We start from the raw sequence: 22,980 nt of genomic DNA, 5'->3' as shown, positions 1-22,980 counted from the left end.
CTGGTCACAAGGCAGAGAGGGAAAGGAGAGGAGGTAGCTCGCCCTTTTGCTGTTTTGACATGGGCTGCAGTCACCTCCCCAGGAGACTGAGCTAAAAAGCAGCGAGCACCTGCCTTGGCTTGCAGCATTCTCAGCCCCCATGCTGTGCCTCATCTCAGCACCACAGTGCCCCTGCCTTTTCGTGGAGAGCAAATGTGGCTGCACAGTTGCACCCCTCTTCTCCCCCACACGCCAGCACTGACAGCACACACATATCTTCAAGGGAGGCTCAAGACTTTGCTCCTTTAATGTGCAATTAAAAAAAGGCAACTCTTCCACGCTCAGTAAGAAATCCCACGAGCAGGAGCCTCGGGCTTGGCACCCTCCTCCCTGGCTGCCTTCTACAATTGGGCAGCATGTGCGGTTCGCTCAGAAGGGTTTTTCTCCCCATGTGCAAAGGAGAAGAGAAGGCTCTGGGGAGACCTTATAGCGGCCTTCCAGTACTTAAAGGGGGCCTGCAGGGAAGGTGGGGAGGGACTCTTGATCAGGGAGTGTTGTGATAGGATGAGGGGTATCGGTTTAAAACTGAAAGAGGGGAAATTTAGATTAGATGCAAGGAAGAAGTTCTTTACTGTGAGGGTGGTGAGGCACTGGCACAGGTTGGCCAGCAAAGTTGTGGCTGCCCCCTCCCCAGCAGTGTCCAAGGCCAGGTTGGACGGGGCTTGGAGCAACCTGGTCTAGTGGTAGGTGTCCGTGCCCATGGCAGGAGGGTGGGAACTAGATGGTCTTTAGGGTCCCTTCCAACCCAAACCACTCTATGATTCTACGAATCCTGGCTGCTGCAGGGCTGATTTGCTGGCATGAGATGACTGATGTCTTGCTTCACCTCTGTGCTCACCAGCGAACATGCTACCCCAGAAACATCATGTTCTCGCTGGTATAACAGCATGGATGTAAGGGCCTCCTGCTTTAGGGAACACAGCTCTTTGGCCCCAGCACACACAGCCACCCTGAGGGAGTCTATAGCGCTGGCCTGATCAGAGGCTCAGAGAGACTCCCCACACCATGGCATGATGTGGTGGAAGTCATCAGTGGAAGTGAGAGAGGGAGGAGGGATCACATCGGGGAAAGAGGGGAGAAAAATATAATAACGGGAGAATTAAATTAACTGCAAAGAGTTTGCTGAAGGCACGTCCTACCCCACAGCAGATAGCCCCTTCAGCGTGGGGTACCACTTGCAGCTCAAGCCCTGTGTGCAGCCAGCGGCTTTGGTAACTGGCTGTCATGCAACGGAAACATTTGGACTGTGGGTAGGATTCTGGATAAACTGATGGGGAGGGGGAGGAAAGGAAGAGGAAGAGAAGGGGTTGTGAGTGGGAAGGTGTTGCATACTACAAGCACTTGTGCAAGAGAGACTAGAGCAACAGGGCCCCTCTACCATTAGTGTTCCTCTTCTGCCACCTGTAATGCTTTGCATCCTCATGCTTTCCAGTCTAACACTGGCAGGCAGAGTGCTGGAGATCCATTCTAGGGATGGGGCGAGGAAAGGGGCAGGCAGGAATGACTTCAGCAGCAGACTGCAGCCTCTCCTGTTTCTTGGGCAAGATCTCCGACTGCCTCACTGGAGAGGAGGACGGGGAGCTTCTTCCACTTTGCCCACACTGTACCAAAAAAAAAAAAAGCCCACTGAACTCCCACATTCTCTAGCAGCTTTGAAAACCCCCTTCACAAGTCTATTGTGTGACATCCCTAAACACAACAAAGATTATGGGAAATCTGAAAGCAGCTTAAAAATAAAAACAACTCAAAGGGAAAACAGGAAGAGAGTGGAGGAAGGGGACAGAGTCCTTCCTCTGCTGGCCCCTGGTCGGAGGCAAGCAAAACAGCACACACAGCCTCTTGCTCCACAGCACACCAGTCCATAGCATTCACAAGGCAAACATAGCATCGTCTTCCTTCGCTTGCTTCCGGTGATGGCTGGCAGCAGGAGAGGAGACGGACGGCCCTGCTGAGGAGCTGGACAAAGTGGGTAGGCGGTCTGCGACTTTTGCTCGCTCTTCCAGAAACTTGTCAAACTCTGAGGCAAAAGAAGAGCAGAGCATTAGCAAGGAGGGAGGTTTGTGGAAGAGCCGGGGTGCTGCCAGGAATAGCCGGAGAACGGGGTTGGTTGGCAAGTCTTACCTTCGCTGGTGACACCTTTTCCATCCTCTGACTCTCCCTAGGGAAGAACAAGGAGGGTATGGTTAGAAACAAGGTAGGCAAAGGCACCTCAACAGATGTGATTCTTTGCCTGCATGGAGAGAGACAGGGTAGTGCTCCCCCCACTTCTGCAGTACAGTCATGTTAGAGTGGCCAGGAGCCTCAGTTCATTAGCTATGCCTCCCAGAAGCCTAATTATACTGGTGTGGTATCCCAAACCCTGTGTCCTTGGCTTTTCCTCCCCTGCTTCCTCCTGTGCCACACATTCAGCGGTGCCAGCGCTGTTGTACACTGCCTAAATTCCAGCCCCGCAGGCAACTCTGGCAGGACTGCTGGCTCCAGGAGAGCAGACCCTCACTTACCACATCAGTGGAGAGCCACTTTTCTATGTCTTCCATGAAATTGGCTTGGGGAACCGGCACCTAGGACAGAAGGAAAAAGAGCGATGAGGCCAAGAGAAGAGAGGATGTTCCAGGAAACCCACTCTGCAAAAAGAAAGGCCAACCTGAAGCCTAACCCTCTTGCTCTACTGTTCAGTCAGCTCAGGCCCTTCCAAATCCAACCAGTGCCACTGCAAAGCTCTCCTAGCTCCCAATGCCACCGCTCACCCACTTCCTCTGCCCTGTCCACACCCAGACTCCCACAGCTTCCAGGGTACGTGCCATTAAAAGAATCTGGGGTTTGGAGGTTGGCTTTGGGGTATTAGGACTGGACCAGGCTTTCCATTTTGGTGAGGACTCACTGGGTGGGAGTTGGCTGCTTGTGTTAGGCAGCCAGAGAACCAGAGACATGCCTTTCTCCACATGTCCTCCCTTCTACAGATTAGTGACAGTCTGATGTCAAAGTCTGCAATGCTGAAGATATTGGACGTGCCAGGTTTGGCACCACATTAAGCAGGAAAGACACCTGCCAAGAAGCGATTACCTGGTAGGACCATGGAGCACAGCAGGATTTAACATCTCACCAAACTACAGAAACAGACCCATCAAAGAGAAAGTCCTCTACAATTAAAATAAATTTTACTTTCAGTAGGGATAAGGCTAGCTCAAAAGACTTAATGTCCCTGGCCAATTTAAGCAGCAAGGAGACATCTTCCTAGTGGACAGAGATAACCTTGAAGGAAACCAAGTCCGATTCAAAACCCCAGATCCTTTTCTCCAGTCACGAGTTCCTGAACAAAGCTGAGCAAGAAGCAGCCCTTGCTAGAGGCTCCACAAGCAGAAGCATGAGAGAGTATTTGTGGGAACTTATTTATTAGTCTTCCAATACGTATAGGTCCCTTCCTCTCAGGAAAATAGCATGAGGAAGAAAAAGAGTAACCCCTTCTCACCGAGGACAGGCAGATTTCCCCAAACCAGGGAGCAAGTGCAGATAGTTACCACAGCTGGCAGATGGATGAATGGGGATGGAAGAGGACATGTGAGATAAAGGAAGTTTCGAAGCAAGCTGGCTTTGTCTACCCAGAGAGGAACTCTTTGGGGTAGAAGTGCATTCAAGCCAACTGGACAGCATGTGGGGAAACTTTCCTAGAGCAGACATCAGTTTGGGCAGTGCCCATTTCAGGAAGACAGGCTAACGAGCTTCAGAGAGGTGAGTGTGTCAAAGCCTCAGTAGGGGATGTAATTGCAGGAATTCCTGCTGCCAAAAGCCTAAATTCAACTGCCTGAAGGCTCAAACACTTTAGCTAGAGGAGGAGGCCTTGAACAGGGTAAAAGCCAGAATGTCTTTTCCTCCAAATGGGGCAGCTCATGCTGAGCAGGAGAGGCTGCAGGGGGAATGAATGGCAGCAGCCTTCCTCGTGATGCCACCAGCTAGTGCCTGTGCTCCAGACACCCGGCCCAAACAGGCCATCCTCTAGCTCAAAGAATGGCACATGCTTTCCCAACCCTGGTCTCCACTACTGGCCCAGACGAGGGTTACTTCCTTTCAGTTTGCAGTCTCTGCTGATGTCTGCTGGGCATCCTCATGTGCTGTGCAAGCACCACCCCTAGTTAGCAACCCCAGCCTCCTTCCCCCCTGCTGGCACTCCATGATCTCACCATTCCTTGCCGCATCATCCACTTAGTCAGTTGGGCTCCATCACTGGAGGCACCAGACTCCCCCTGGTCAACAGAGAGTCTGCACTGAAAGCTGCTGTCACAGAGGGTGAGGGAGAAGGGAGGCAGTGGGTTTAGGGTGGGGGAAAGAACACACTAGTACTGGTGGCCTACTTCTCTGATTGCAGAGAGAAGGCAACTGGACTTGGAAACTTCCTGAAGAGGAATAAGACATACATTTCCAGATGGAAATTTCCCTGCAGATATAATAAGCAGGCCATCGTGTTACTGACCGAGTCAACTCCAGACTTTCCATAGTTCCCCACCTCTGGGGTTTAAAGAATGAGGTATATAGCCCAGGTAGGAAATGCAGGTTGGTGGAGACTGGCAGTTATCTTCAGTCACGTTAAACACTTGATTTTTTTCCAAACAGACAGCGCATTTATTGCGTCAGTAAGCAAGGAGAATACTTTCATTCCTAGTGATGCACTAAAAGCTCTGTGGTCACTTACCGTTCCTGTGTTCTGCTGCCGGGCATCCAGGGCACCAGCAAGTCCTTTGGAGGCTTGGGGATCTTCGTACTTTACCCTGAAAGCATGAAGTTAGATAACACACAGGCTGATGAAATGCCTGAGAGTGAAGGGCAGGAACTCCTAAACATATACTCAGTGCTTCTGACTGCACAACTTTTCATCTCTCATCATACTGCTCCCAAGAGCTTCTAGAAAGGTGTGCAAAACCCCTACTAAAGGTGTAGCCCACCACAAAACAGACTAACCTACTCACTGCAACATCACTGTGGGATACCACAGGACAGCCCTGGCACATGATAGGAGGATGACAAGGCATCATATGAAAACAACCATCCAACAGACTAAAACACGGACTTACAGAGCTAGGTTCATCAACCATGAAACTCATCTTCTCTGGGGCTGACTACAGAAGAGAGATAACTAACACAGACTGACCAGAAGAATACAGCTACTTTAGAAGGGATTCGAGCAACAAGCCCCTACATACTCACGTACCTTCACAGACACAAACACAGCTCAAAAACATCTCTTTAACTGATACCACTCAAGAACTGATGGTGGCTGAAGTGAGAGTGGATGATCAGAAGAGCCTAGTGTTGCTTCAAGTTCTCCAAATGCACCATTACAGCAACCCCTTTCCACACACAGACACGCCTCACCCATAATCTCCCTCATCCCTTTTCTGTGTCCCCTCTGGGCTGCTACCACACATGCTGATGCCGCACGTCACCATTTGATCCATGTAGATTGGGGAAAACAGTCCGTCCATGCTGGGAGAATGAAGCCTCTCCCAGAAACTCTGCCAGTCTCCTCTCCAGCTCCTGCCAGGCCCCTTTTCGCAGATCCAGCAGATCATCAAGTGGAGCTGTTTTTGTTGAGGGTCAGGGGCTTGGGCCACCGGCGCTCAAACTTCTCGAAGAAGTGCTCATCAGTGAAGGGGCCGCTGTGGACAATGGCATCAAGGATGAAGTACAATGCTGCTATCATGCCGCTGATGAGGAAGAACGGCAGGAAAGGCTTGAGGTGTTTCAAGCACTGCTTCGCTGAGACACACATGAAGCATTGGGGGGTCAGGAACAAACCCCAGCAGCCCTGCCTGTGTCTCCTGCCAGCACGTCCTGTCTGGGAGCAGCAGGGCAATGGGGCTGTTCACACGGAGGGAGACACTGAGAGCACAGGCTGGTGAGTGAAATGTGAAGCCTGAGCCAGTGGGAGTGCAGGCTACCCGGCAGGAGTGCAAGTGCAGGCAGATGGAGGGCAGTGAGGAATAAATAGAAGATGTCTCGTTACTTGTGCAGCGATCACAAGCCTCAGTCTGTTCAGGATTGCGCCACAGCAGAGAGGATACAATTCCACCCCTGCCCAGATCTCCCCCAGCCTCCAGCACTAAGCACATACCAGTGGCTCGGATTTCAGCCCCAGATTGGGTGCTGTCCGCACCCCTGTTTTTGTCCTGGATTGCCTCTGTCCTCAGGCAGCACACCCCACCGTAAACGTGGTGGGAAGCCCATGGGCAAAACACATGGAGTTGTGTGCAGGCCATGGGTTTCCCCACCACTTTTACCAGAAGCAGCCTGAGGCAGAGGGATGAAAGGAGACATCCTTAAGAGACCTTAACTTGCTCCTGCCCAGCTGCAGAACAAGGTATGCCAGTGGATGGAGATCAAGAGCACAGGTCTTTGAGGGCTGGAGGTAGCCATGTGGCTGTGGGCTCTACTGCTTGGTAACTGAAGGAAAGCAGTGGATGACTCTGACAGGCAAAACAGCATGAGATCAGCCACAGTCTCTCAAGTCAAAGGCATCTGGCCAGCACAGCTCTTGTCAGCTCCTCCCAGAACAAGAATTCAAGAATCCACTCTTTGCAGTGGAGAAGAGACCTCTTCAGTTCACCCAGTACTATGGAGACTCAACTGTTAGTGCTTTACACCAGGAGGTCTCAAACACACTATGGAGGAAGAAACATCAGTCCCACTTACCAACAGGGAAGTTGAGGCACAGAGCAGTGCCCTGCCTTGCAAGCCACAACTGACTGCACACTTCCTGCACTTTAGGCTGCATTGATAACTCAGCAGTTCCCAAATTCAACATCACCCCATTCAGGGCACATGAGTTCAGAGACAGACAAGAAAACTCAGCCAGTCCCACTCCACACCTTCATCTCCAGACACCGAGCCTCCCCAGCACATGCAGCACTACAGTCCCCACACGCAGAGACCACTTCCTTCTCCCCATCCTCACTGTGAAGGGGAGATAACAGCAGCAGGAAGGACTGGGAACACAGAGGTCACCCTACAAAACCTGTGTGTCAGAAGAGTGCATTTCTGTTGCACCCTGCTGTCTCCCAGGAACTGCTTCTGGTTGGGGTCACAGCCACGGTTGCCCTGAGCCCTCCCCCTTTGCAAGAAGGCGGGACAGGACAGAGTGGGCTTGCACACTCACTCTCTGCGCTGCTCAGCCAGCGAGCTGCCACGGGTCAGGGCAAACATGTCAAACTCTTCTTCCAGCTTGCCAGAGGTGTCAAGGGAGCGCAGCCCCGCGCTTACGCTGCTCGAGCCCAGGTCTGTGGGAGAGAGAGCAAGGTAAGCAGGCAGCACAGAGCTGTAAACAGAGGGCTGTGGGCTTGGAGGGTGCTAGGTGGAAAGCTAACATGAGAACAGGCTAAACTGCTCTAGGCCCGCTCCTCTATCCTGCCCCTCAGCTGCAGCACAATCTATGTGTGTGTGCAGTGTCGTGGGTGAAGTAACAGAAGCAGTTTCTTCGCCTGCTCAGCAGATATTTTTAGCTCAGTCTCAGGCAGCAGCAGCAATTTACTGCACTAATGCTGAAGGCTAGAAGTTCTTGACCATTTAAGACAACTCAGAGGGAACTCCTCCATAACCTGTGCTCCATATCCTGCGGAAAAGGATAACCTGTGCTTTTGGGCAAGCACCTCTGAGACAGATGAGTGGATTTTCAGGACTCAGACATCACCTGAAAAACCCTGACTTGAAAAGTATCTCAACTGCCTTGTCTGTGAAAACAGCCTTGCCTATTTTCTGTAGCTGCATCCAAGCTGTACTGAATGTGCTCACAGCTAGCGAGAGCTTCAGGCAGTGCTATGTAGGCTGTTCTTATGTCTTGAAGAACCCTCGGGACCTGTCACGCTTTCTGAGTAAACAACCTGTCAAACCCTGGGTCCTGAGCCCAAGATGCTCATGGCTGCCTTTGCAGCACAGCTCAGCTGCTTTTCTTCTGCCAGATCTCAGCGGTCAGCCTGACACCACACAGCACGAGAGGCAACTGCACTGCTGCTAGGTATTGCACAGGGAGCAACTTTTTTCCCTACCCTGCTGGAAGGCCCAGTCCTTAGCCACAGCCTAATGCTGAGGTCCTTCTTAAGTCATGTCTACCTCCTGCACAACGTGAGGTGTGGCTGCTGAGAGATGCTTGCATGCCTTGGGGCAGATACAAGTTTCTTCATGAGTTTATTAGTTGACAATACACCCTATTTCTCTAGGTTACTTTATGAATGTAACTAAATAATTCTGCGAGGTCATATAAGAGCATGAAAGGATTCCCAGAGCAGCACAGGAGAAGGACTGAGGGGAAAACTGCACGGCAACGTACTCATTCCAGCCAGCTGAGAGGAGAGATTGTTGGTGACTTCAGGCTGTCTCACTGCAGAAGGAGTACTGGGTCCCAGGTCAATCAAGCTGTTCTCGGCCTCATTTGGTGCCTTTGGAATAAAAAAATAAAAAGGAAGATGGTGGAGAGTTTTTGAAGGCCAGAAACCCTGACCCTTCAGTCCCAGCTCATTAACAATGGAGAGGGAAGCTCTTCTGTACCCATCAAAAGTATCAGTTGTGAAGCCTCTGCTTGCGAGAAGGGAGACAGCGATCAGAGAACTGGCTGGGAATAGTGTCCCAGAGCAGAATACGCCTCGGTAGCCAACCTCCCAGCTCTGCTGAATGTCAGTAAGGAGGGTAGATGCTGGTTCAGAAGACAGGGCAGTGCTCAGAGGACAAAGGAAGGCTCATACGGGACTTGGTCCTCTCAGTGTTCAATACCAGAAAACCGTAACTGCTGCTGGTCTGCTCCTGCTCTTTGGGTGAGGGGAAGGCTCCCGCTGTCAGGGAGGGAGAGGCTAGCAGTAGGAACTGGAGTGTCTGGCACATTAGCAGTGGGAACTGGAGTGTCTCGCACACTAGCATGGCCTGGTGCAGCTGGGCTGGGAGAGCAAAGCCTACAGCTTGTAAGTGGGGCAGGCTGAACCTCTCTCCAATTCAGCAGGACACTCCTGGACCTGCAGGATGCAAACTGAGCTGTACAGAGGGGCAGGTGCTCTGAGTTACCTTAACAGGTTGTCCTGTCCGAAGACGCTCGAACCTGCAAGAAGGACAACAGGATGCATTTCAGTAGCATGTGCTTATTCACCCACAGCCCAAGAGATTTCTTACAAGGCTTGGCATGATCTGCCCTTTTCTACATACTAGGAAAGAGGGACCATGGCTTAGGGCCCAATTCCCCCTCAAGACCGAAAACACCTCAACAAGGCCCAAGGAGTTGATGTCTCCTGAGGGGTGGTGTGAGGAAGCTTATTGTGATCCTCCAAAGCTACTTCTAACTAAAATGGTTCAAACCCAGCTCTCCATACAGACACCGGGACTAAATTCTCCAGACTTTGTCCGAGCTTAAGAGCTGAATTTGATGGAATGGAAGAAAAAAAAAAGGTGCTGGTCCCCACCCCGGCATGTCCTTTCTGTCTCCATCTGCCTCAGAGGTAGAAAACCAGCTCTTTTCATGCAGTTCCCTCCTTCTTCTTCTGGGTTACGTCACAGCAACATCTTTATATTCCATCAGTAACTTACACAGCAGTTTTGAAGGAACAGGAATAAATCAGCAAAAACTGAGAACTGGCTTTGTACTCAAAGATGGATGATACAGGCTGATACATTTTAAGCATTACAGTCATGGGCAGATCAAAAGGGTTGGACAGAAAGCCTTCAAGGGGCAGTAAACTCTTGTGGAAGAGCAGGGCAGAGAAGGGGGGAGAGAGGTACCTTTCATGGCGCAGAAACACGTTGTTGAGGTTGTCATTGATGAGGAGCAGCTCCTCGGTGAGTTGCTCATGGAGGACACGGGGAATCAGCTCCAGCACACGCTGCTGCATGGCTCTGCATGTCCGATTCAGCTCCTGCTCACAGCAAGGTCAGGCTAAGGCTGAGCACTCACAGATTTGGAAGTCTGACTGGGATAGACAGGCCCCAGAGGCTACCGGTGTCTATCAGTAAGGGTTGATGGGCAATAAATATTCGTGTGAGACGTAAACTGAGTCTGAGCTTTACAGACAATAATTGTATGCCTCTTGTGTAACACATCACCCAGAAAGAAAGGCCATTAGGCACTGCACGTCCTCATGTGAGATGATTCCAGCCTCAATAGTGCAACTTCCTTTGGCTGTTGAAATTCCACGTTCCCTATGTCTCCCTTATCCCATCACTCCCTGATAAACCCCAAACTAAACTGTCCAGTGCAATTGTTCCCCACACCCGGCATGCGTCATGCCTCAGTCCATCAAATCATTGCTAAATTGAGCTGTGTGCCAGCCCTCTGCCCCACCAGGGTTCCTTACCTGCAGAAGCTCCAGGTCAGAAGGCTCGGCCTGAGACGGCACCAGTTCTGTCAACATCTCTGACATGACCTTCATGTTCCCATTCACCACTTCCAGCTCACTGCGCAGCTTCCCGATCTGCAAAGGGAAGTGACAGCTCCACCTGGGAAGACTGGGGAGATAGCTGAGGTAGCTCTGAATGGCAGTGCACCGCAGGTGTGTGCGTGTTCACAGAGCTGAAGGGAACAGCCACTGGTGAGCTCATTTGTCACCGCTCAGTTCGGCTCTCAGCAGCTCCCAGTGGAAGGAAGCTCCATTACTTACCGTCAAGTTCATTTGCTGGTAGCAGATGCCAGGCCCTCACCTAGGATCTTTGGCCACTAGCCTAACCTTGGTTTTTAACAGCCAGCACAGGCTGCTGTTATGGTTCAAATCTCTCCCCAGCGAGCAACTCCTGTGTAGCAGCCACTCAAATCAATTTCCAAAGCGGTGTAAGAGGGGGTGGGGGGGGAAGAATTCCCATTCAAAAGATGAGCATTGGCTAAGTGTGCAGTTGAAACTTTATCCCTCTGGTTTCACAAGTTGCTAATAACCCTCTTGAGAACAATTTCTAACTTCTGTTCTGCAAGGGGATGCAACCTACCGACAGCTGGAGGTTTGGTGCTGAACATGGTGTCATATGAAGTCAGGGTGAAGAAGGAGAAAAGAGGATGGGGAAGCAAGTGAGAAATCCTTGGCCTTTGGAAACCACATAGACAGAGTTGATTTATATAAAGTCAGCAGTGAGGCAAGATAAACAAAGGTGATAAGAAGACATCTACTGAGCAAGATTTTACTGTACTGCACTACAAAGACCTCGCTCAAAACCTCTATGTCTCAGTTCCCCAATTCTCTATAGCTGGGAGATCTTCCCTCTGCCTGCAAGCAGCCCTGCCTTAGCAAAAAGTAACCACTCTGTCTTTGTGGTATCCCAGCTGATCACCGTGACCATAATGGAGTTCTGGAGAGCTCTTGAGGGACTATGCTTTGGAGAAACAGCTCCTTGAGGACAGAGGCTGGGGAAGAACCAGGACAGCAGTCCCAGAACAGTGTTTGTGAAACAGCCCCCAAGTGCAGGGAGAGTCAGCAGCACCCTGGAGCTTGTGTTCAACTCACCTGCTCTGGTGTGGGTGTGATAGGCGCGTCGCTGGATGTGCCTCTCCCAGTGGGCAGCGTGACAGGGTGGAGGATGGACTCTATCTGCTGAGGGGAGTTGACCACAGGAGAGTTCTGTCCAGACTGGGGGTCAGAGCTATACACAGTCTACAGACAGAGGTGGAAAAAGTGACAGAGAGAGGTGGTGAGACACTTATAGCTAACAGGGCAGTGCAATTAGGAGAGAAATGTTGGTGGCAACTCCCCATCTGCTTTCAATAGCTCTTCCAGCAAACAGGCTGTCCTGGAGCTTCTCGCTCCCCAAAAGCCCTCTAAATGCAAGCGAGAGTTCCTGAAGCCCCCTCATAGATCCAGCACGGCAGCTGTCCGACACCCTTCAGCAATGCTCCCTTACCCTCTGTGGTGTATGGATGGGTGACAGCATGTCCAGATCAGTCATGGGGAACTCCAAGCCCTTCCGTCTCAGGTCTTCATAGACAGCGACGACACCAGTCAAGTCTGGTGAGCTGCGGAAGGCGTCCGCCCAGGACTGGGGAGAAGGAGACAGTACAGCACATCATCATTCACAGTAGTCTTCCGTACAAACACCTAAAGACACTCTCTGGACTGGCACAGGTGCTCACATTTCTTGGCTCACCTGGATGAGGGTCAGCACCTTATCATGCACTATGGCAGGTGGATTGTTCTTCGGCAGGATTGTTCTCACCAGGACACCTTCTACAAAGTCTTGGCTGGACACAAGGACGTGGAAGCGGTGGCCGCAGTTTTTGACGCATGTCTCCAGGACCTTCAAAGGCAATGAAGCATTAACTATAGCCTTCTCTGCCTACGTGTGTTTGCCTTGTTGGCTTTAGATACCTGTGTCTTTTCAGCCAGAGACTCAGCTTTACAGCAGGATATCACAGAGCTGAGAAAGAGCCCTGACCACTCACCGTCAAAGCCAGCATAACTTCATGGAAGTTCTTATTCCCTACAATTCTCTTCTTAATGGCTCGGAAGGCGTCTTTGGGCCTGCAGGAGAAATCATAGGAAGAAAGATCATGAGAAGGTTGAGACCCACCTATAGAGAGGCACAGCAAAACAAGCCACTGCCTCTGGGTGCCTCATACTCCGCAGTTGACCTTCCCCACCATGTTTTCAGGGTGGCTTGAAGCAGTGACTGGTAAAGCAGCTTCTGCCTGTGGTTCTGCAAGAGGAGCAGGGTCCTGCTAATGAGTGCTGTTACTGAAATTGGAGGCCTCTGTGCTGATGTCTGCAACAAGTCAAGGTGTACAGGATACAACAGAGAGCAGAGTAAAAGCAATGCTAGAAATGCACTACTTGGGGGTAGAGCAAAATACCATGGCAGAGAGACTGAAGAGGAGGAGATGACAAAAAAGCTTGGCATGGGTTAGAAACAAGAAGGAGAGAGCGAGCTGCAGCAATCCCCGTGTTGCTCAGAGAGCAGCTGTTTAACAACAGTTCCATGGAGGAAAGGAGGCCAAAAGGCATCAGGGGAGATGCAGTGGCAAAATCTGGCCTATATTGCAGGTGGGCAAGCGAGCAGCGGCACAGCAGGGTCTCCTTAACCATTCTCAGAGGGGAGAAGCACTGTGGTCTCAGCCCACTGTGGTCTTGTGAGAGAGCACAAATGAACCAACACGCTCTGGGAAGAGAGACTGGGCTGGAAGATCAGCAGTGCTGGAGGTGAAGGGTGAGGTGGAGACACCAAGGCAACAAGGCAGGCAGGAGTGGATCGGCTCATGGGGCAGGATGGTTGCGATGGATGGACATTAGCAAGGCAGTGGGAGAGCCCAACATGTCAGGAGGCTACAGCTGTGTTATCAGAACTGAAACACCAAGTGGACACAGCTCGGGACTGAGAACTGTGGGCAGAGACAGGTGTATTTGCACTGTGGGGATAGCATGGAAAAGAAGTGGTGACAGATCTGTGAGTAGAGATGTTTGACTTTGTTTTCATACAATTGTGAAGCTCAAAGCTGGGCTTGCTAGTCCTCTGTCAGCATCACTGTGGGGCAGGACAGCAGGAGTGAAACCTACATTTTTTAATTCCATGTAGCACCTTCTTTTTTTTACACGCTGCTCTTGACATCTCCACTGTGAGAAGGAGCGGTCCCCCTTGAATTCACTGGCAGATTCCCAGGTCCAAACTTAACAAGTCTGGCAGATTTCCGAACATCTCCCTGCAGGGAAAGGGAGACAAAGGCTCCCCCACCCACATTGTGCATGTCTGAGTGACCGTACATGAAGATACCTGAGCAACAAACCCCAGCAGGACTTGCACAGTCAGAGGACTGAATAGCAGCCTGAGGTTTTCCTCTTCTCAGTCACCAGCCTGCAGATTTTTACATTCCCAGTGGAGAGAAAGAGAGGGGTATGAAGGAGGAATAAACCGAAGTGGAAGAATTGCAAATATGCCTTTGGGAGATGGGAGGCAGCCTGGCTTGAATCAAGGTTTCTCTGGGGACACTGAAGGCCTGTTTGAATGGCTCCCAGTGCTCACAAAGATTATGGGGAAGCATGTAACAGATGCTCTGACAGCTTTGCTGTGTCTCTAGGTCTCCTAGCAGAGTCTCGACTAAGAGACTGTTGGGAAGCCTAGCTTATTAGCTCCACCAGCGCACGCTACCACTGCAGTCTGGAGATGTAGTGTTACAGGGCGTGCTGGGACCTGCTGCTGGATGTGTACTCTTGCCAGCTCCCTTACCCTTCTTCCGTCTCGTTAATGATGTCGCAGATCTCCATATTGAGAGCCCAGTCCTCGCTCCGCAGGGACCCATCGGTAGCTCTCTCTGGAAAACAGAAATCAAGACACAGTAAGGCTAAGAGCGGCCCTGGCACTCTCATGGGCTGCTGTTCAGCTGTCAGGACACCCCAGAGCCCAGACACCTTCTCCCTGGCTTCCACCACAACACGCAAGGAGGCAAATCCAGGTGCAGAGCCCAGGCCACCAAGTGCTCCCCGCTAGGTGTCACCACCGCAAAGCACATGGCTGGGACGGGTGGCTGCTTGGCTTTGCCCACATCACTCATGCCACGAGCAGACAAACACACGCTGTGTGATCTCTGGTGTTCTGCACATGAAGGAGGGGGCTCAGCACGACCTCAGCTCCACAGCTGGAGAAAAGGGGGCTTATTCGCTTTGTTGCTGCAAGGCCAGAAACTGAGTTTCTCCTGCTCACACTGACGTGGATCTAATGGAACCACTCGTGGTTTGCACCAAACTAAGAAGACAAAAGAATCAACCCCCTTCTTTTTACATGCACCCTACAAAAGCAAACAAGCAAACATAAACAGCCAAAGCAGGGCTCTCTCTTGTTTTACATTTACATCTCTCCCCTGAACTTCTGGCCTTTGGGGTGTATGGACAGCAGTGGGTTGTAGGCTGAAGTTGAAGCAGTATTGTTTCAGCTTTGATTGTGTCCCCTTTAATTAGGAATTCCTCAGTCAGCCTTGATGTTATTCAAGGCAGAGATTTGGGAAATGAGCAGCTATTACTGAGAGCACCAGTGTCTCCACCCTATAATCAGCCATATCTCGGTCCTAGCCAAGCAGACTGACGGCTGCCTTCGGGGACACCACCAGCGGCGGGGGGAAAGAGAACCGCCAGCGGGACAGGCAGGACCCAGGCAGTCTCCAGACCATGGGGAAACACAGAGACACAGCAGATGGCAAGCAGAGAACAAGAACCATCCTTCCCAGCTCTTGCAACCTGTAAAATGCCTGACTTAGCACTGGGGCAAGAGAATTAAAACTAGCCAGACCGGTTTAGCACCTACCAGGCGCTCTTCAGGAGAGCTCAGACCCAACAAGGTACTTAGAGAAGTGCCTGCATTTTCAAAACTGCTATCCCCGCAAAACCTGGAGCTGGTCCTTGCTGCTGTGGGTCCTCTACCCCCTTTGACCCAGCAGCTAATGATCCCTCTGCGGGAATGAAATGAAATGCCCATTCACACATAATGGGATAGGGCCATAACACAGGAAAAAGAAGATTTTTTTAACTCCTGCCTGGGTAAGCACGTCTGTCATGTTTTGGGATGTCCTGTTTTTAAGCGTCGGGCAGAGAGCTATTCACAGCACTGCGCAATGCAGCCTCTTACACACGTGGCCCTCCCTCAGATGACACACCACAGTGTGAATCTATCTATCCACACCTTATCGCAATCCAGCCACCACCTTTTCTGTTGACTGCACGATGTATTGATTACACTGTGATTACGCTGATTACCTTGTGGCCACAGCCAGATGGAAGAGGGCAAACAAGGGAAGGTGAGTGGCAGAACGTTCCTGTTGCTCTTTCACCTTTCTGAAGGTTTGGCTACTACTGCGATATCCTGAAGGCCCCTTGATTCAGGTGAACTTTTGTCACTTTGAGTATTAATTTTACATAGGAATCCTGGTCTCTTGATCTAAGCTTCCTCAGTGAAGCACAGGAGATAGCATCGCACTGGGTGAATGTGGTAGAGAATATATCCAGTGCAGTGGGCTACAGGGGAGCATGTGTGGTGCACCAGGGCATATACCAATGAGTGGGTGAAGCTGTGCTAATACGTGGGGGAATGTTTTCCGTTGGGGCTCCTTTGGGATCAGGACTCAGGACAGTAGTAGAGCTCCAGGTTCCCTCCTGCTCTGGGACACCACAGGGCCAACCTTGCTGGCAGTCAAATTGCAGCTCAGGTTGGTCAGATGGATTTGGTCACAAAGCCACCCTTCACTTGTGCTCTCCTACAGCATCCCCTGCCCATGACACACCTTGGTTTGAACCCCAGCCTAGCCAGAGAGTTTCTCCATCCTGTTTGCTGCCTCTGGCAATGAAGCACACAAATCAATCACACAAAGGTTGCTCTACCGAAAGGAAGCCCACAACCACTCTTCTCACCCCTGAAGAAAAACACTGCATATGGAAGGAAAAAACCCACAACTGAAACAGGAACAGGGGCTGAGCCTCCCGGGAAGCTCTGAGCTACAGAAGAAACCAAGGATGAAACGGAACTTGCTTTTAACCATCAAGTCCTTGCTGTTCAAGTCTCCCCAACCCTCCTCATCCTCATTTTCACTGTACATTAACATGAACTATGTCTGCAAACACCATTGCCTCGCTTCCCTAAGTTTGGTGGCACCCTGCAACTGGCTCCCCACCACCACCAATTTGCCTCCGAACACACCAGTCATACCAAGGTCAGGCAGCAGGTTTGTTTTTCAGACTGGAATGCAAACAAACCACACATGCTCCTTCACCTGACTGGCCACTTACAGGAAAACGGGGCTTCCTCAGAAATGACACACACCACCCCGCTGTTACCCCACCATGCTGTGGTCATCATGCTACCGTCAGAGCTGCAGGAAAGCAGCAAAACTGCCATAAATGCAAAATAGGCTCAAAACCCACAAAGCTGGAAGAGCAGTGTTAGGGCATATGGAAAACAGGAATGTGACCATGAGGCATTTCCAAGGACAAAGTGTTTGAATTTACCCAGTACAGATTAAGGCCTGTCCTATCTGGCCTTGGGACAGCTGGAGCTAATGCCCTTTTAATTCTCCTTGCTTGCTTCCAAGCACTAAGGGACTGTCCAAGCCTAGTAAGATATGTTGGAGTTTTCTCTGAAGTCCTGAACTTTAGCCTTTTAGTAAAGCCTGCAGAAGGGAAGGAAACAAAGTCTATTCATTAGTCACATGAAGGATCAGTGTGGCTGGCCCAGTTTCACGAGCCGTAATTAGCACATGAGCTGTCTGCCCCTCATGAAATCTGAGCTCTAGATGGCTGGGGACAGCGACAAGTCCCTAAAAACAGTGAGCACAGGAGGCAGGGCACCGCCGCCCGCCCGGCACTCTGCCTGGTGAGGCTCATCAGGCAGTGTCTACTTCTGCGTGCTAACGAGCTGAGCCTGACCTGCTGCCGAGAATTCGCCCCCCGGCCGAGGTTATCGGAGAGCATGTGAATGCTGTCTCCCTCCAAGCCTGAAACCAACTGGCTGTTGAATGTGCAGGAGGCTCTTCATGGGGCTGCTTCAAAGCCACATTGTTTTGGCAGCCAGTCCGGCTTCCCGGGTGTGACAGCATTGGGGTTTGTCTGATTCCAGCCTGCTGCCTCACAAATTGCTCGGATCAACCCAGGACTGCTGGGGACTGTGGTATGGGTTGAACCAGAGCATCGACTCTTTTCCTGCCTGGCATTTGATGTGCTCCTGCTGTCTGCAACTAGGTTATAAAAGTTACATGGAACCATCAGATAAGAAAGAACTCTGAGCTTGGCATAACTGACACAACGGAGCTGTACATTGCGTTGTGCCATGAGTAAATTTCACAGCTTTGCTTCTTTTGAGGTTCATTATCTCTGCCCTCCTGGCAGGGGAGAGCTCACTGTGGGGCTGGCGATCCCACCCAGCCGTCCCTGCAGCAGCACACTGGCACTACAGTCAACAGCACAGGGAAGTACAGGAGCTGAGGACAGAAGATACGCTGGAGGCTCCTGTCCCCTTTGCTCCCCATCACAGACCTGAAGCACCCATAACCAGCCAGGTGCCATTCAGAAACCCTTTGCCCGTGACATGCTCTGCCACAGCTCACCAGAGACTGTGTGCCCCTCCTCCAAGTCAAGTATTTAACCAGCCAGTCTTGCTGGCTTTAAATTCCTCAGCAAAGCATCAAGCACCTTCCCACCCATTTCAACAGGTGTTTGAGGGCACCGGCATTTCATTGCATGACAGAGTGCACGTTCGGCACAAAGCAATGTGACAGATGTTTCTCCCAACCTCCCTTCAATTCATAAGCCCCTGGCCCAAAGCAGCATCCTGTACAAAGTCTCCTTGCTAAGCCTCATGCTTTCGCTTCCCTTGAGGAAACTTCAGCACCAGCTCAGGCAGGACTCCACCGTTCAGCTGTATTGCTCCTCCAAAGACAGAGGGGACAGCGTGCTTTCTAGAGAGAACAGATATGGCTCCAAACCTAATTCAAGGATGGTGATGGACACAGACTTGTGCTGACATAGTGCTGTGGGTATTTGGGTCTCAGAACTTCTCCTGTCCCTTTCCTGTGAATCAGCTCAAACTCCTAGGGATCAAACGACTCTTCAGCTGCTGCCTTTGCCTGCTTCTCCTCCAGACAGAGGGGGCACAGAAGAGAAGGCAACGCCTTTTTGAGAAGCACTACCTTGCGGGGACCCATTGAGCTCCGGCAGGGGAGCGATACTGACAACAGCTGGTAACTGCTGCCCACCAGCTCCCAACTCACAGAGGGGGTGCAGGGACATCTGCAAGGTGGGATCCAAATGGCTGTGGGGATTTTTCTGGCTTATTGTGTGGTGTCTGCCCCTCTTCCTCACCCATGAGTCTCTCCTACCTGCTCCCCCTTTACAGTCTCAACTTTTCCTGGTTCTCATGCTTAAACCAACCCCCAAGTGTAAAAAATCCTCTTCATCTCTGTGCTACACTGTTACTTCTCTCCCTTGCCTGCTCTCACTCACTGAAATAACCCATCTCCATCCCTTTTAGTATTGCAATAATTACTAGTTATTCCAGACTTCCAGGGTCAGGAGAGAGCACCTGCGGTTTCCTCTCCATTCTCTCACCCAGAGCACCTCCTTGAAATTCAGTAAGTTTCTCTTAGCTCCTAGATGGAGGCACAGAAGATTTCCCTTTTGAGGGTGGAATCCAAACTACAATGCTTAAACAGTCTTTGGAAATTTTCCCAGTGGTCAGAAGTACTGTGTTCGAAACAGCCCAAACCCACACAACAAAAAAAATAGCAAAAAAAACCCCAAAGAAACAAGTCTGTATTCATCTTACTTGGGAAGAGACATCACGGTCCAAAACCAGGACAGAGGCAACTTTTGTGACTAAATCTCAAGACCGGGAGTAAGAAGCTAGAAAACCTACTCCTCGGCAACTGACTCATTCTGTGACAGATCACTGAGGTTATCCGAGCATTGGTTTCCTTGTCAGCAAAATAATTGGGACTTACTAGATCAACATTAAGGAAGGAATTTGAGAATGTCGCTGCAGTGTGCCACAGAGGATTTTTATTTTATTTTATTCTTTAGCCTTCACCTAAAGCTATTTTAGACTTTGTAAGCGGTATCAGGCATACATGACTTTGCCCAAGTAATTTACAAGGACACAGCATTAGCCTTCTGCAGACAGCCCGAAGCAGCAGCGCTATGCAGGTTTGGTGATCAGGCTCAGCTGCCACGGACCTACCAAACAAGTTTGGGTAAGTCATGTTCGCGTCTCAGATTAAAGAGAGAAGATAGCATTTATCCATGTCCCCAGGATGTTGATAGGCAACGTTAAAAAGGAGAAAACATTCATATTTTCAGCCACCAGCCCTTTCAAGTCCTCCACGCTGAGTTCCTTTCTCATACGCTGCAATTCCTCCACCCCTTTGGACTCCCATAACCTCAATCAACCCCAGTCATTAAGATCTCTCTACTGTCACACCTCTGGTACTAAGGACTCTAAACTCCTGTTTGACAACACTCTTGAAGCACTTTTTTCCTCTTTGCTGTTGGTTTGTCTCTTGAAAATCCCTTCTTTAATTGAAGCAAAGCCCAGCGGGAACGCACTTACAATGTGGCTACTATACTGATCAGAAGTTCCAGAGGGCAAGAAGTGATCTGTGACATCTAAAGATAACTTCAGATTGCCTCTACCCAAACAAACACAAAAACGTATCTGATGCGCTCACTGAGGGAATCAAAGAGTATTCATTCCGGAAAGGGCAGGAGATGGCTTCTCCTGGAAAGCGTGATGAAACATGTGACATTCATCTGGGGAAACATCAAAGATCATCTGCAAGTTTTTGTTACAGAAAACCTTCCCTGGTGATCCTTCCCCTGTAGTGTGTCTCACCTAGCTCACCCAACACTAGAGCGCGGCACATCACAGTGCCCCCGACCCACATCATTCGGACAGTGCTTTGGGTAGGCTCTAAAATAAGCAGTGCCTATAAAAGTATTACCAAAAGCAGCTGCTTGGTCCCTTCCCACCCCAGCCACAGCAGCCTATTCACTCATGCAGGCACACCAAAACCTCCTGAATCAGGGCCCAGATGTTCACAGCAAAAAACAAAGGTCTGCACAAGTGACAAAAAGCAAGACTGAGCAAGGGCATAAACTTACAAATGGCCGTTGCACGAGCTGGAGAGTTTAAATGGGCAACATCAACCTTCAAGCACAACTTGAAAGCATTTAGACTATCCAAAGTGGGAAGAAAAGAATCCTTATTCTAAGTGCTTTGAGAACTGCATCTCTGTTCTGAGACCAGTGATGGCCTTGTTCTTTCTAGCTGTAGCATCCCTTTGCTCCACTTTCTCAGACTACATCCTTCTCCTGCGTTCATCTAGTTGACCTGAGCACGGGGACCAAGAGAGACTGCGTGTCTGTGGGCCTGCAAGGTCACAGTGGATGCTACACTCCTGCTGCTGATTTCACTGACAGCGCTGGTCCTCAGCCCTGTGAGAAGGGGCATGGCGCAGGGGAGGTGCTCTCCACAGAGCCACGGCATGGCCGTATCAGACCCTGCTTGTCCCAGACCCCTCTGCTGGGACGTTCAGGGCGGGTGGCCACCCCCAGGGTGCCCAAAGCACTCGTTCTTCAGGTGGGGAACACTGATCCGACTCGGTGAGCTGTGACGCTCCGAGGCCAGCCCAGCCTGAAGCCCCTCTCCCCCGGGAGCCTCCAGCGCAGCAATGGCTGCCCCCGGCCACCCTGTCACCTCAGGGAGAGTGCAGCCCCTTCCCGCCCAGAATCCAATAGGCCGCTGCAGCTGGAGCCCAGCCAATGAGCAGCTCCCGCTGCACCCGCCCTGTAGGACCCTGCCTCTCCCGCGAAGCCCTCAAAAAGGTGCGGGCGGGAATGGCCCCGAGCCAATCACGGACCTCGGCTCTACCGGGGGGCGTGGTTCGGACCACCGCTCTGCGGCCCCTTTAAGCGAGGAAACTTCACCTCGCCACCTCAAGACCCCCTCGCACCCGGATTGGCTGGTGGGGCCGCAGACGGAGCCGCCTCGGGCTCCGCGTTCTCTATTTGGTCGGCAGCGCCCGTCAGTCAGAGCGGAGGTCTCTTCTCATTGGTCGACGCCCTCTCCGTCCCGCCGCGGAGGCGGGGGCCGCCGCTTCCCAGAGGAAGGGGTCCGGCGGGCGGGTGAGCGACCCCGGGGGCGCGGGGGAGGGAGAGCGAGCGGGCGGGTGGGGAGGGAGGGTCGCGGGGGCTCGCGGCCGCGGGGCTCACCGATGCGCTGCCCCACGGGGGAGCTGAAGGGGTTCCCCAGCAGAAAGTCCATCGCCGCCGCGCCGCGATCAGCTGACGCCGCCGCTCACGTGACCCGCGCGCCAGGCCGGGGCGGGCCCCCGCCCGGGCCCCGCTGTGACGCCAGCGGTCGCCGCCCGGGAGGGGCGCCCGGCTCGGCCCCGCCGTGTGGCTGCGGCTCGGAGCGAGGCGGGGCCCCGCCGGCTCCACACAGCCGCTCGCCGGGCCCGAGCGCGGCCGGGGAGGGGCGGCAGCCGCCGGGGCAGGGCGGTGTTGCAGCCGGCCCGTAGCCCTGACCCGCAGGAACGGAGGGGCTCCCGCCACCCAGAGCCTCCGCCGCTATCTGCCACCGCGCTGCTCTTCGGCTGGTGCAGAAAAACCGCGGCCCGGATTTACGCCCGAATACAGGGCGCTGGGAACGGGGAGGCGTCACCCGGCAGCGCACGTCACGCCCTAACACCGCCACGCCCGACACCCGCGTTAACAGGCTCGCCTCGAGCCCCGGGCACCGCCCTCAGCGTGACGCCACGAGCCCGCACCGAGGGCAGAGAAAGGCCCCGGTGGTACCTGTGGTGCTCGGTGGCCCGTCTCCCTTCGGAAGGGCCCGCAGGAGGTCAGTCATCTTCGAGCCGTGTTCCGGGTGACCGGCGCTGCTGGAAACGGTGCCGCTTGCCTGCAAACTGAGGGGGGTCAGCGAACTCGGGATTGGAGGGGTTTTGCTGACAAACCCGAAACAGTAGCAGGAACAACGGCTGCAGAGTGTGCCAGAAATAAATGACAATACTCCAAATGTTAAAAAAAAAATTATATTGTAAGTACAGTACAAAAAAGTGTCTCGGTATAATTGTAACGTAATTTGAATCAAACAATAACAAAAATATAAAAACTGCTAAGTCTTGCCAAAGTTTTCCCTCTAGTACCAAATACCACAAGATACAGATTATACAAAGTGTACAAATTTTAATAAAAATACAATACACTAGGGTTTTTCACTCTTCACGAGTTTCCCATCGTACAGATGACAAAGCTAAAGCTGATCCCCTTCTGTTCCTTGCAGAGCAGATCTACCCTTTCACCGTGGTGCTCTCAATTGTCAAGGGCTGGAAAAAGCCGGTGATTTCATGCCACTCCCAACAGCAGATGCTTTAGTACAGGCCAGGATCTGAAGCGGGATCAGGCTGCACCCCTCCTGGGCCCTTCCCAATTCCAGGCTCACTGGGATTAGTCATATATTGTTAAAACATGT

At 51.8% G+C, this 22,980-nt stretch overlaps 1 protein-coding gene across 3 annotated transcripts; it reads right to left on the bottom strand.

The window, feature by feature from the left end:
- Positions 1 to 268: 268 nt before the first annotated feature.
- TOM1 (target of myb1 membrane trafficking protein) lies at positions 269 to 21,768 on the bottom strand. 3 transcript variants are annotated; one of them, XM_086468646.1, is made up of 16 exons: positions 21,717 to 21,768; positions 14,200 to 14,284; positions 12,425 to 12,503; positions 12,130 to 12,279; positions 11,887 to 12,021; positions 11,493 to 11,639; positions 10,359 to 10,475; positions 9,787 to 9,920; positions 9,079 to 9,112; positions 8,354 to 8,462; positions 7,187 to 7,307; positions 4,727 to 4,802; positions 4,218 to 4,301; positions 2,541 to 2,600; positions 2,161 to 2,197; positions 269 to 2,056 (listed from the first exon to the last, which is right to left on the bottom strand). In XM_086468646.1, the coding sequence occupies exons 1-16, from the start codon at positions 21,766 to 21,768 to the stop codon at positions 1,908 to 1,910; spliced, it is 1,569 nt and encodes a 522-aa protein (XP_086324772.1). In that variant the 3' UTR covers positions 269 to 1,907. The 3 variants fall into 3 exon arrangements, with proteins under 3 accessions (XP_086324772.1, XP_086324781.1, XP_086324787.1); XM_086468655.1 differs by having other exon boundaries at positions 4,218 to 4,280; XM_086468661.1 differs by lacking the exon at positions 4,218 to 4,301.
- Positions 21,769 to 22,980: the final 1,212 nt, after the last annotated feature.

The sequence above is a fragment of the Leptosomus discolor genome, chromosome 1, assembly GCF_034619465.1.
Source record: "Leptosomus discolor isolate bLepDis1 chromosome 1, bLepDis1.hap2, whole genome shotgun sequence".
Lineage (NCBI taxonomy): Eukaryota > Metazoa > Chordata > Aves > Leptosomiformes > Leptosomidae > Leptosomus > Leptosomus discolor.
This window is presented reverse-complemented; position numbering and strand designations above follow the sequence as displayed.